This window comes from Gopherus flavomarginatus, chromosome 1, assembly GCF_025201925.1.
Source record: "Gopherus flavomarginatus isolate rGopFla2 chromosome 1, rGopFla2.mat.asm, whole genome shotgun sequence".
In the NCBI taxonomy this organism is placed as follows: Eukaryota; Metazoa; Chordata; order Testudines; family Testudinidae; genus Gopherus; species Gopherus flavomarginatus.
In genome coordinates, this window is record NC_066617.1 from 320,614,927 (window position 1) to 320,628,563 (window position 13,637).

Sequence of the window (13,637 nt, forward strand, 5' to 3'; positions counted from 1 at the left end):
GGATAATGCACAGTCCACTTGTTCTTCTTTGACACACCTTTCCCAACTGGAGGCACCATGCAGAAGTAACAATTGCTGCTATGATCTGTTGGCTCTCTCCAAACCATTGGCACTGCAAAAGGCATAGATTTCCTTTTCCTGTTCAACCACTGGCCAAGATTTGTTGCACAAGTGTTGCAGCATATGTGTGGGGCCCACCTCTTGTCCTGATCTCCAATTTTGCAGCCAAAATAAAGGTGATAGGCTTTGTTAACCATAGTGGTTAGACTGCGCTTTTGTGATGCAAAAGTCACTTCACCACAAACATAGCAGAAGTTATCTGCACTCTTCACACAAGTACGACGCATCTCTGCTCACTTTGGCTAAACAGAAATGTGTCCCTTTGCAAAATCAAACACTGACAAATAAGAGAGCAGGACACTATGATTTCTAGAGCTGATATAGGGCAATTTGTTCAGCAGAGTGATGTAAGCTTCGTTATGATTGCACCATCCATGACTTCTACGAATAACATGATGCAATTCATATCATGTATGATGCAATACCAGCTTCAGATTGCATCATTCATTGTTTTGCCTAAAAAGCAAGTACAGTCCAAACCCAGTCATAGATTTATTCATAGATCCAGTCAAAGATGTATTTTAGTCATTTCTGGTTTAAACTGAGATCCCTTCCCTTTATAACTCACTTATCCTCCGCCATTCCCAAGTCAAGGGTCGCATATACTGACCCAATAGCATATCTTGAAAACTAGAGCCAATCAACAATTTTAAGCATCATTTTCATTCTCAGTGACCCAGAATTAGTAAAGTTGGACTACATTTATTTCAGAAGCATTTTGGCTGTAGAGCAGTGTAATTAATGATAGTTTGTAGTAAAAATCCAACATGGCTGCTGCTATTATTTTCTACTAGGAATTCGCAAGATGGAGGACACAGACTATGGCCAGGTCCACACTACAGCGTTAAATCAATTTAAACAGCGTTAAATCGATTTAACGCTGTACCCGTCCACACTACAAGGCACTTAAAATCGATTTTAAGGGGTCTTAAAATCGATTTCTGTACTCCAGCTAAACGAAAGGAGTAACCCTAAAATCGATTTTACAAAATCGATTTAGGGCTAGTGTGGACGGAAATCGAAGTTAATGGCCTCCGGGAGGTATCCCACAGTGCACCAGTGGCCGCTCTGGACAGGTAAAGGAACTCTACTGCACTGGCCAGGTACACAGGAAAAGCCCCGGGAACTTTTGAATTGCATTTCCTGTTTGGCCAGCGTGGAGCTCTCAGCAGCACAGGTAACAATGCAGTCTCCTGAGAATAGGAAAAGAGCTCCATCGTGGAACACACACAGGAGTTATTGGATCTGATCGCTGTATGGGGAGAAGATTCTGTGCTATTAGAACTGTGTTCCAGTAGACGAAATGAGAAAACTTTTGAAAAAATTTCTAATGCCATGAGGCAGAGAGGCCATAGCAGGGACTCGGTGCAGTGCAGAGTTAAAGTGAAGGAGCTCAGACAAGCGTACCAGAAAACCAAAGCAGCAAATGGCAGATCCGGATCTGGGCCAAAAACATGCCACTTCTATGCGGAGCTGCATGCAATTTTAGGTGGCTGCGCCACGACAAGCCCCCCCTTGTCTGTGGATTCAGAGGTGGGGGTAGTAATCTCAGCCATTGCTGATGATTCTGCGGACGGCGAAGATGTGGAGGAGGAAGAGGAGGACGAGATGGCAGAGACCACACAGCACTCCATTCTCCCCAACAGCCAGGAGCTTTTCCTCAGCCAGACAGAATTACCCTCGTAGCCCTCCCAAGCCACTAGCCCAGACAATGAAGCCATGGAAGCAACCTCTGGTGAGTGTACTTTTTTAAATAAAAAACATAGTTTAAAAGCAAACTTTTTTAATGATTGATTTGCCTTGAGGGCTTGCATGCATTAGCTGGCATTAAAGTTACTGGAAAAGTCTGTTAACATGTCTGGGGATGGAGCGGAAATCCTCCAAGGACATCTCTATGAAGCACTCCTGTAGGTACCCCAAAAGCCTTTTCAGAAGGTTTCTGGGCAGGGCAGCCTTATTCCGTCCACCATGGTACGAAACTTTACCACGCCATGCCTGGAGCACGTAATCGGGTATCATTGCATGACAAAGCCTAGCTGCGTATGGTCCCGGGGATTGCTGGCATTCAAGAAGCATAATTTCTTTTTCTCTGTCTGTAATCCTCAGGAGAGTGATATCATTCATGGTCACCTGGTAAAAAGTAATGTAGTTTATTAAGGGGACAGAGATGACCATTCCTTCGTTGCTGCTTTCCTGCGCCTTTAAAAAAATCCTTCCCTAGCAGTTAGCCATGTGGGGGGGGAGGTAAAAAACAGCCCATTCCTACGGGGAGGTGTCTCTAATGGCACTGACCTTTTTAGCATTTGGGCAGCAGGAATTTTCGCTGCTAATTGCCAAGGCATAGAGGGGGGAAGGGGGAGGTGGTAAGGTTTCAGTGACCTGCCATTACAGCAGACATGCAGAGTGGGGGGGGAAACCATTCACAATTTTCCTCTAGTGCTTAACCTTTCTGATGGCATAAGAAAAGAAGCAAAAGATGTGCTTTTTAGCAGTTTGGCTGCCCAGCATGAATGTTACCTGGTAATAGCCAGTGGTACGGGGGAAAGGAAGAGGTTGTATGGTTAACTGCCATTAGATGTATGCCTTACCATGTCCGCCTGCAAACTGATTTGTAATCCCCGAACCTGCGTCTCTGTTGCTCTCTGACACCACAGCCACAAGCACTAAATACTAAAAGAATCCAAAGGTGACCTTGTAGTGAAGTGACATGTGCTACGTACGGTGAATAGTGTAGTTCACTGTGAAAGAGTATAACCATTGTTCTGTGAAATGTATCTCTTATGACCCTTCTATTACTCCTTTCCCCCACTCATGCAGCTGCACATTTTTCAAGCCTCCCTACCTCAGTCCCACGGATAGGTCAGATAAGGAGAATAAGGAAGAAGAGGACACGGGAGGAGATGTTCACAGAAATAATGGCAGTAACCCGCAGTGAAAGAGCTCATCTGGGGGAGTGGAAAGACGTGGTTGCAAAGTACAGGAATGCTGCCAGTGAACGTGAGGACAGGAGGGACGCTCGAGATGAGATGTGGCGGCAGGAAGATCAGCGGTGGCAGAATGGAACGCTGGAGCTGCTGCGCGACCAAACTGACATCCTCCGAAGTCTGCTGGAAGAGCTGCGGGGTCACAGAGTGCCACTTCAGCCCATGTTTAATCTCCCTCAGTACTCACCATGTCCCACATCTTCCACACCCAGACGTGTAAGAACGCGTGGGGGAAGGCTTTCTGCACCTGCCCACTCCACCCCCATGGATAGTCCAACCAAAAGGCTGTCATTACATTGAAATGCCCTTAATGGCCTTTTTCTTCCCTCCTATACTCCTCCCAAACCACTCCCGGGGTACCTTCTTATTTCTCTTACTCTTCTTATAATGACATGCTATTCAAAGCAAGTGGGAGGGTGGGTTGGTTACAGGGAATGACTTTATTTCCATAAGCAAGCTGTTATGGAAGGGTGGAGGGTAGCTTGCTTGCAGCAGGAGTCAATACATGGGGGGGGGGGAGGTTCAGGAAGGGGAAAGAAACACAGCAGTCACACCATACCCTGGCCCATGATGAAACTCGTTTTCAATGCTTCCTTAATTTCCTTTTTCTTCCCTCCCTCCCATCCTCCTCCAAAACCCCTACTTGTGTATTTTTAATTACATGCTTTTTAAAGCAAGAGGGAGGGTGGGTTGCTTACAGGGACTGACTTTTAATAAAGAATACAAGGTTTTTAAAAGATAGTAACTTTATTTCCATAAGCAAGCTGTTAGGGAAGGGTGCAGGGTACGTTGCTTGCAGCAGGAGTCAATACGGGGGGAGGGGAGGTTCAGGAAGGGGAAAGAAACACAGCAGTCACCCCATACCCTGGCCCATGATGAAACTCGTTTTCAAGGCTTCTCTGATGCGCACCGCTTCCTGGTGTGATCTTCTAATTGCCCTGGTGTCTGGCTGCGCGTAATCAGCAGCCAGGTGATTTGCCTCAGCCTCCCACCCCGCCATAAAGGTCTCCCCCTTACTCTCACAGAGATTGTGGAGCACACAGCAAGCAGCAATAACAAAGGGGACACTGGTTTGGCTGAGGTCTGAGTGAGTAAGTAAGCTTCTCCAGCGACCTTTGAGACGCCCAAATGCACATTCTACCACCATTCTGCACTTGCTCAGCCTGTAGTTAAACAACTCCTGACCACTGTCCAGGCTGCCTGTGTATGGCTTCATGAGCCATGGCATCAAGGGGTAGGCTGGGTCCCCCAGGATAACTACAGGCATTTCAACATCCCCAACTGTAATTTTCTGGTCTGGGAAGTAAGTCCCTTGCTGCAGCCGTTTAAACAGAGTAGTGCTTCTGAAGACACGAGCATCATGAACCCTTCCTGGCCATCCCACATGGATGTTGGTGAAACGCCCCTTGTGATCCACCAGTGCTTGCAGCACCATTGAAAAGTACCCCTTGCGGTTTATGTACTGGGTGCCCTGGTGCTCCGGTGCCAAGATAGGGATATGGGTTCCATCTATGGCCCCCCCACAGTTAGGGAATCCCATTGCAGCAAAGCCATCCACTATGACCTGCACATTTCCCAGAGTCACAACCTTTCGTAGCAGCAGCTTAATGATTGCTTTGGCTACTTCCAGCACAGCAGCCCCCACAGTAGATTTGCCCACTCCAAATTGATTCCCGACTGACCGGTAGCTGTCTGGCGTTGCAAGCTTCCAGAGGGCTATTGCCACTCGCTTCTCCACTGTGAGGGCTGCTCTCATCCTGGTATTATGGCATTTCAGGACAGGGGAAAGCAAGTCACAAAGTTCAAAGAAAGTGCTCTTACGCATGCGAAAGTTCCGCAGCCACTGCGAATCATCCCACACCTGCAAAACTATGCGGTCCCACCAGTCTGTGCTTGTTTCCCAGGCCCAAAATCGGCGAGCAATGGGTAGAACCTCCCCCTTTACCATCAGGAGCTCCAAAGCACAGGGGCCCGCGATTTCGGAGAACTCAGTCTCCAGGTCCTCATCACTCTCGTTGCCGCGCCGCTGTCGCTGCAGCCTCCTCTCCTGCATTTGCTGTTCATGGTTCAGCATAGACAGCACAAGAATGCGTGAACTGTTTACAACGTCCATGATCAAGGTACTGATCAGACCAGGGTCCATGCTTGCTGTAAAATGGCGTTTGCTCACTTCACCCAGTAAAAAACGCGCAAAATGGCTGTCTGCTGGTTTCAGGAAGGGAGGGGGTGAGGCTGTACCCAGAACCACCCACGACAGTGATTTTTGCCCCATCAGGCACTGGGGTAGTAACCCATAATTCCAAGGATCAGGAAACACTGCAGGAACTATGGGATAGGTACCCACAGTGCAACGCTCCTGAAATCGATGGACGCCTGGGACCATGGACGCACACCACCGACGTAATGCGCCCTAGTGTGGACGTGTAAAATCGATTTTTTAAACCCTGTTTTATAAAATCGATTTTACTAATATCGTTTTTAAGCTGTAGTGTGGACGTACCCTAAATTGACCAATAGCAAATCAGAAACAAGAGTCAAACAAAGTTCAGGAGGGTGTCTCAAAATACATGCAGGAAGGGGGCAGAAAGAGGAGTAGCTATGATGATAAGGGTAAAGCTGATTGGCTGAATGAGTTGCCACCCACGCAGGCGGCAGGCAGCTTGAAAGGTCAACCAATCAGAAAAGGTCAGAGAACTGAATATAAGGAGACAACTGGCAAGCTAGAAGGTGTGTGGTAGGAGAAGATGATCAAGAAGCAGTAGCAGACGATGACTAGAGAGATGGGAGAAAGAAGGAAAAGATCAGAAATTGGAGAGTGCAAAAGAGTGACAGAGCAGAAGGACCTAAAAATGAGTCAGAGGGATTGAGAAAATGAGTGTACATCTGATTTTTGCTTATTTTAAGAAGACTGCTTGTGTGTATACCTGTCAATAAAGCTGGATACCTGTTGCGGAGTGAGAACTGCCTCCCGCATTCTGTAAGCAGCCAGTCACTGCTTGCAAAATGGTAATTGTTACATGTTTGTTTAATGCTATATTGTAACACTCTTTTATGCATATGCACTGGGTACTTATATGCTACATTGTAACTCATCTAAGGTTATCGTATTATAGGCCTTATGCATATGTATGAAACGTTCAGTGTACCAATCCAGCAACATTGTATTTGTCTTAAGTCTGTGTAGTCTCTTAAATGCATGCTTTTTAAGTAATCCAGATGTGCCTTATTGCCTACCATACAATGACTTTTCTTTTCCGCTTTATTAGATAATTAACTGGTTACAATGTTTCTTTTAATAAATAAGACTGTGTTTTTTAAAGCACTGCTGCTTCTATGCCTATTCTTGATCGGAAGGCTGTATCCGTGTCCTTTCAAGGGTTAGCAGGATTAGTCTGCTCTGGAGAGTCCTCTGCGGGTCAGAGACAAACTTTGTGTAATATCCTGTCATTTTCCTTAGGGCGAGTCACTACCTTTCTCCCTATTTGGACAGAATAAATTAACAAATCAATTTAGAATTATAGGCAGACCACTACTGAAGTGCCTTGGGTCCAAAATTTGGGGTAACATATTAGCATCTGGGCATTGTGCTCAAAGTGCTAAGTGCCCCCACGCTGAGCTCGATGATGTTATTAAAACCCTAAGGCTTGAAAGCATTATTTCAAGACCTAAAGAGAGAGTATAGCACTCCCTATTGGATAAAAGGACAATAGACAACAAATAGTATTTTTTTCATCCTCTTTCCTTCTCTTCTCTTGTTTATTTTAATTTTTTTCTTCTATTCTTTCTTTCTACTGATTTTTTCTCTGAGTTCAAGAAAAGGTAAGTTACAGCAAAGGTAAGAACTTAAAAGGTAGGTAACTAAGGTAAATAAAAGATTTCATTAATAAGATCTCAAAAGTAATTGCTGTACAGTAGATAACACGGAAACTATGGTGAAACTAATTGCTTTCCTGTTCGGAGGGACAGGAAGGCAGAATTTGTCAGTGCTTTCCTGTTCTGAGGGATAGGAAGGTAAAGTTTCTCCATACTTACCTTTTACTGCCCAATCCCTCAGAACAGGGAAGTATAGATCACAGTAAACGTTGTCTATTGGGATTGGATATTTGTAATGGCGTATCAGTATTTTTTATTACAAAGTGATTGTAGCTAGTAAGAAGGGCAACAACTAGGAGCAGTAATTTAAAATGACCACAAGAGGAAAATTGAGGTATGATAATTCAGAAATGATGTTGGAAAACAGCTTGGAGAATTTTGTCAAGAAAACTGGATGGGGTTTTTGGAAAGATGTTTTTATTGGGCCTGGTGCCTATCAACAATTATGCAAGCAATGGGAACAGTGGATCCAACCAAAGAAGAAAGGCTTGCTCTCAAGGGACCCAAGCAAAAGGAAAGGAAATGAGTTGCCTTGTAAGGACTCTTGTTTACAGTCACAACTCCTAGATATAGAAACGAATAAAGCATTTAAGGAACTAAGAAAAGATAAAGCTAATCTAACAGCAGAAGCTGACCCACTGAGAGCCACTATTCTCATTCAATCACTTCAGATGGTTGAGTCACAAAAGGAACTTCGAGGAGAGGGAGAAGCTAACAGTAGAATCTGAAGAATGGAAACAGAAGGCAAATCAATAGAGAAGCTGCAATGAAATTGATAGTCTTAGATGCAAACAAGGAGAGAAAATTAAATCACGAAGCATGTAGAAGGAAGATTCACACATTAGAGGAAGAATTGAAAACCAACAAGGGAGCCATAGCAGCAATAAAATCCCTACGTGATGAAGAGGAGGAATCAGATGCAGAAGACATGGGTCCTCCAAATTGTTTGGAGCAAAGAATCTGTTCCAGAATTTTACAGATCATCAAGAGAAGAGCTGGAAGAATAACGAAGCCCACCTCCCATAGCTCCAATTACCTCCACGGTAACCAAAACTACTGCACAAGGAAACAGAAGCAGTACAGAAGAGAGGGTAGAGGAAAGACCCTGTACCCTTGAGCAAATTAGAGCACTAGGAAAATCCATGGGTCCTTTGAACTAGAACACAGTGATTGGATGGTTAACACACACAACAGGGATACCTGGATTAACAGGAGGTGATCTCTCTGCAGTAATAAAGGAGTGCATGAATGCAGATGAATTTGCTGGACTTCCTTATGAAATCCAGGGAGGAGGAAAAATCAGTATCCCTTTCAGTAAGAGAAGAAATTTTGAAGTTTTTCTTCCCTGGGGAAGATCCAGTGGTATGGTTTCATCAGGAGAAGCAAAAACCAAAGGAAAGACCTGAACCATATATGGTCAGGCAGAAATTATTGTATAAACATGTGGGAATCATTCCATTGGGATATCAACTAATATATGATTCCCCAGTTTTAAAGAGCATTAATGCTAGGCTTTGATCCAACCATCAGAACGGCAACGGTCTCTGATGATCCTGCACAAACCGCTCTGTATATTATAGAAGATAAAGTGAAAGACTGTATGAGATACAGAGGGAGAACATGCAACCTACATAACCACCTCAAAGAAAATCTTGAAAAAGCATCAGTAATAACTTTCTCTAATAATGGTCCCAAAGGACAAGGAAATCAGCAGAACCAGTGAAACAAAGAAGGGTTAAAGCAATAAGAGGATAGGAACAAAAAGTTTGTTCCTTGTGAAAGGAAAGGTGATTCCGGAAGAAACTGGCTATGGAGAAAATTGCTGCAGTATGAACCTTACAAATTGATGGGCTACCTACATAAGAACTACTTTGGAGATTGGCGGACCATGAGAATAGTGTCTCTACGGCTCCATCACACCCTAGAAATCAGGTATAGGGAGGCTGAGCACTCTCTCTCCCCAATATTGATAAAGGGAAGATCAAGTTATTTTAGTGGCACATTTACAAACAGATGCCTGGGGGAGACCCACTATATATGTGGAATTTAAAAGTGGAGCATTCGGACAAACCATTGGTAGACACGGGTGCCACATTTTTCTTTAGTTAGTACAAAGAATAAGGATTTATCTGGACTTCTTGCAACAGTCAGAAAGTTGCAGGAATTTAATGAAGCAAGAAGTAGAGCACCAGTTAGTGCTCCAGTTCATTTTCAATTAGGGAGAAAACAAGGTAAAGAACAGTTTGGTTTGATGAATTTAGATAGTGATGGAATAGTTGGTATTGATGTATTAGGTAAACTTGAAGTGTCAGTGGATTTGGTAATAAGGTATTATGGGAAATACCTTCTAATAGGATCAGAACAGAAGATCAACCAATTGTTATCGAGATAGGATATAGGTTAGTTGCTATCAAGGCTGCTGAAGAGCTAAAATGGCCTGATTGGTTGACAGAGGCTCTGGAAATAGCACAAAAATAAGAAAATCTGGACAACTAATGTGGAAAAATAGCAGAAGTTTTGATCACTGGTCATATCCCCCACATCAAAGGCAGTATAAAAACCTGAAGGAAGCAGAACCTAGTTTAATGAGAACTATCCAAGGGCTTTTGGATCAAGGAGTAATTGTGGAGCAAAAAAGTACAAATAATGCTACTATTTGGCCAATTTTAAAGGCAGATGGTTAATCTCCAAGTTTTACCATCGACTTGAGGCCATTGGAAAAAAAGTAACTCAAATGACTGCTCCAGTGGTAGCAAAGTATCCTGAGGTAATTGCTTCTATTATGGGAGGAGCATAATAGTTCCCTTTTCTGGATTTAGCTAATGCCTTCTTTGCAATTCCTTTGCACCTAGACTCTTGGTACAAATTTGCCTTTGCTTTCCAGGGAAGACAGTTCTGTGTCACCAGAACCCCACAAGGTTTCCACTACAGTCCTGCTATCTGCCACCTGCATGTGAACAAAATGTGGGACAGCATGCCTAATAAGGATAGCATCATACCATATGCAGATGATATCCTTATAAGCACAAAAACTAAGGAAGAAAATTTAGAAATATTTGATCAAGTGTTACAGAAAATAAAAGAAACAGAGTTTAAGGTAAGCCCAGAAAAGGCTCAAATATGCCAATAGCAAGTAAACTACCTAGGAGTAACGTTGGGACAAGGACGATCACCAGGTAAACAAAGGATAGAATCATTGCAAAGATTACCAGCTCCTACAGATGTATCTACTTTAAGGTCATTTTTGGGTATGACTAATTTTTCCAGATAATTTATAGAGAATTATGCAGAGAAAGCTAGTCCACTGTATTAAGTTATTTTTAAAAGGGGGTAATAATTGGGCATGGGGAAAAGAACAGTAGGAAGCTTTTATGCAGCTTAAGCAAGCATTAGCACAAGCCCAGCTTTAGCATACCCAAAAATAGGACAACCTTATATGCTTCAATTGACTACTACTAGTACTGGAATGAGTGCTGTATTGAGTCAAGACCATGGTACAGATCTTTGACCAGTGGCATATGCCTCTAAGGTTCTGAATGGAGTAGAATAAGGATTTACTCCTTGTGAAAAAGAGGTATTAGCTTTGGTTTGGGCTCTGCAATACTGGGAGTAGAACTATCCCCAGTGCTTCTTAAAACAGCCCATTCTCCCATAAAATATGTCTTAGCCAGAAAAATTGATGATGGACATGTATCTAGTCCTAGATTAGCAATATGGACATTAGCCTTGCTGAATAAAAATGTAACAATGGAAAAGGTTCCAAGTCTATCACCAGTTCCTTATGGCCTCATAACTGAATGGGAACAACATGAATGTCCCTTATCAGAGATTCCTCCTCAAGGGGCTATATTAGTCCAAGATAGAGCAATTCTAAATGAGATCGCAGATAAAGTAGATGTAATTTGGTTCGTGGACGGTTCAAGCTTTTATGAGGAAGGTAAGGTGTAAACGGGATAGACAGCTGTAAAGATATCTAATGAAGAAATGGCTAAGGGAGCATGTTAACCTCATTTGGCACAGGCTGCTGAAATTGTAGCTGTAACAGTAGCACTGGAAAATATGCCAACAGATGAAACTGTTGCTATTTTCACAGATCCTGAATGAGTCTTGAGGGCTGTTGCAGCTTGGATGCCTCAATGGCAAAAGAGGGGCACGAAATCAGCAGATGGTAAATACATTGCTCATGCTGAAAAGTTGATATACTTGTGGGAATTGGCACAGCAAAGGACACAACCAGTATTAATGGGAAAAGTAAAAGCCCATAAGAAAAATGTTGAAGGGGCTCAGTGGAATAAGAAGGCAGATAAACATGCTCAAGAAGCTCAGGAGGGGATAGTGTGGCAACTGCAATTCCAATCCCAGTAACTAACATAGAAGGAGAGAGAATAGAACAGACTGATTTACTAGCTTTACAAAAAAGAGACCCTGAGGTACAAAAATCAGTGTCAAAAGAAAGACACCAAGGATGAAAAATCTAGCAACATGAAGCAGGATTAGAATTGGCAACCAAAACAGAAGAGGATATGTCTGTATGGATAGTTCCAAAATAAATTAGAACTGCAGTGATTTCACTGGTACATGATAATGGACATTTAGGACTAGATACAACCCTTGATAGACTGCAAATTGTAGGCTGGTGGCCAAATATGAGGGCAGATGTAGAACAATATGTAAATAATAGTTTACCCTGTACAGCAAATAACACAGACATTAAAATAACAAAAGGACCATTAGGACAGCGGAGAATAGAGGGTCCATGGGCTAAGTTGCAAACTGATTTTATCTGTCCATTGGCAAAAACTGAAAAAGGAAACCAGTGTTTGGTAATAGTGGAGCCTTTTACTAACTGGGTGGAAGCAATCCCCACAAGAAATAATACAGGGTTAACTACAACTAGAGTTCTGGTGGATCAAGTTGTTACAAGATGGGGTATCCCTAAAGAAATAGATTCAGAGCAGAGACCTCACTTTATAGGAGAAATTACAAAAGGATCGTGCCAGGCTTTTGGCATTAAACAAAGGTTGCATACAGCTGAGCATCCTCAGAGCTCAGGACAGGTAGAAAGGACCAATAGAACAATAAAAACTGCTCTAAGGGGTAAATTAACAGGGTAAAGATTGGGATCAGAAACTACCGCTAATTATCTATGGCTATTAGGGGAACTATAGCATCACATAGTGTAACTCCATTTAAACTATGACAGGAAGAGATATGATGTTGCCTGAACAATGGTGGGTAATTGGTAGACCCTGAGATGGATTACAGCCTAGGGTGTTAACAGACCAATGGATGCAGAAATTACTAGAATCTATTGCTGAAATGCATAAACATGTAGCAATAGCACTTAAAGCAAAGGTTCAGCAATGGATAGGAAAATGGGACCAATCTTGCATGCTTAGGAATGGCAGATCGGTGATATGGTTATGTAGAAACACATAAAAGAAAAAGGCCATGTCCAAAGCTCTATTTTGTAAGGACCAGTCAGAATAGTCAATAAAGCAAGCCCTACAGTGTATCAATTGGATATTCGACAAGGAAAGAGAAAGGTGTCAAAATGGTTTCACTAATCAAAGCTGAAAAAGTGGAAGGGAGATGTGATAAATGAAAGGGGAGGTAGCTCCCTTTTATGGACACCCAGCCAGCCAGCCAGCTATAAAATCCCTGTTAGTAGCTGTTCTCTACTTGCTTTACCTGTACAGGGTTAAAAAGTCCATAGGTAAACGGAAGGGAGTGAGCACCTGACCAAAAGATCCAATTAGAAGGCTAGAACTTTTTAAAATTGGAGGAAAAAAACCTTTCCCTTTGTCTGAGGCAAGACAGGGCTGAAACTATGCTGTAAAAAGCTTTGGGCCAGGTAAGAAAATCATCAGATCATACCTAGAAACTACACATTTGAAACCCCAGATATGTAAGTAGACCAGGAAATGTCTAGGGAGACACAGTTAGGTTTATCTCTTTTTATTTCTTTATGGATTGTAGACTCCTCTGTACTAACCCCAAATGCTTTGGTTTTGCTTGTAACCATTAAGCTGGACCTCAAGAAAACCATCCTCAATGCTTAATTATTATATTTGCTTTTTTTAAATCTAGCAATAGCCTAAGTTCCAGATGTATTTTGTTTTTTGTTTGTATTTAATAAAATTTGCCTTTTTTAAGAACAGGATTGGGTTTTGATGTCCTAAGAGGTTTGTGCATATGTTGTTTAATTAGCTAGTGGCAACAGCTGATTTTCTTTGTTTTCTTTTTCAGCTCTTCCCCAGAGCGGGGTTGAAGAGGCTTTAGGGTACCCCACTGGGAGGAATTCCCAATTGCACCTTCCTGGGTTCTCAAAGGGGTTTTTAGCACTTGGGTGGTGGCAGCATCTACCCATCCAAGGTCAGAGAGAAGCTGTAACCTTTGGAGTTTAACACAAGCTTGGAGTGGCCAGTATTAATTTTTAGAATCCCTGCAGGCTCCCACCTTCTGCACTCAGAGTGGGGAATCACTCTTGACATGGTGGCAGACTGGTGGGATCGTTCTGAACCAGAAGCACAGACCTCGGGATTTTAAAAGAACACATTTTTCCTTCTGACAGCCTGCAAAGTCAAGGAGGTTTTTTTTTTCCCCTTTGCTGCCTAAGGGAGAACAGGCATGAAAAGGGTTCAGCCTGCCAAGCCAGGA

General features: G+C 42.9%; 1 protein-coding gene across 1 annotated transcript; it reads left to right on the forward strand.

Moving 5' to 3' along the window:
- Positions 1-1,839: 1,839 nt before the first annotated feature.
- LOC127043782 (uncharacterized) lies at positions 1,840-11,081 on the forward strand. Its single transcript, XM_050937872.1, has 4 exons — positions 1,840-1,855; positions 2,938-3,294; positions 9,830-10,074; positions 10,998-11,081. Exons 1-4 carry the CDS (start codon positions 1,840-1,842, stop codon positions 11,079-11,081), a joined length of 702 nt encoding a protein of 233 aa, XP_050793829.1.
- Positions 11,082-13,637: the final 2,556 nt, after the last annotated feature.

Bases quoted from the DNA above. Each gene is read 5' to 3' on its own strand.
- LOC127043782 (XM_050937872.1), top strand. The intron at 3,295-9,829 runs GTCCCACATCTT...CTTTGCACCTAG, and splicing joins TCTCCCTCAGTACTCACCAT to ACTCTTGGTACAAATTTGCC. The intron at 10,075-10,997 runs GTAAGCCCAGAA...CATTTGGCACAG, and splicing joins TAAAAGAAACAGAGTTTAAG to GCTGCTGAAATTGTAGCTGT.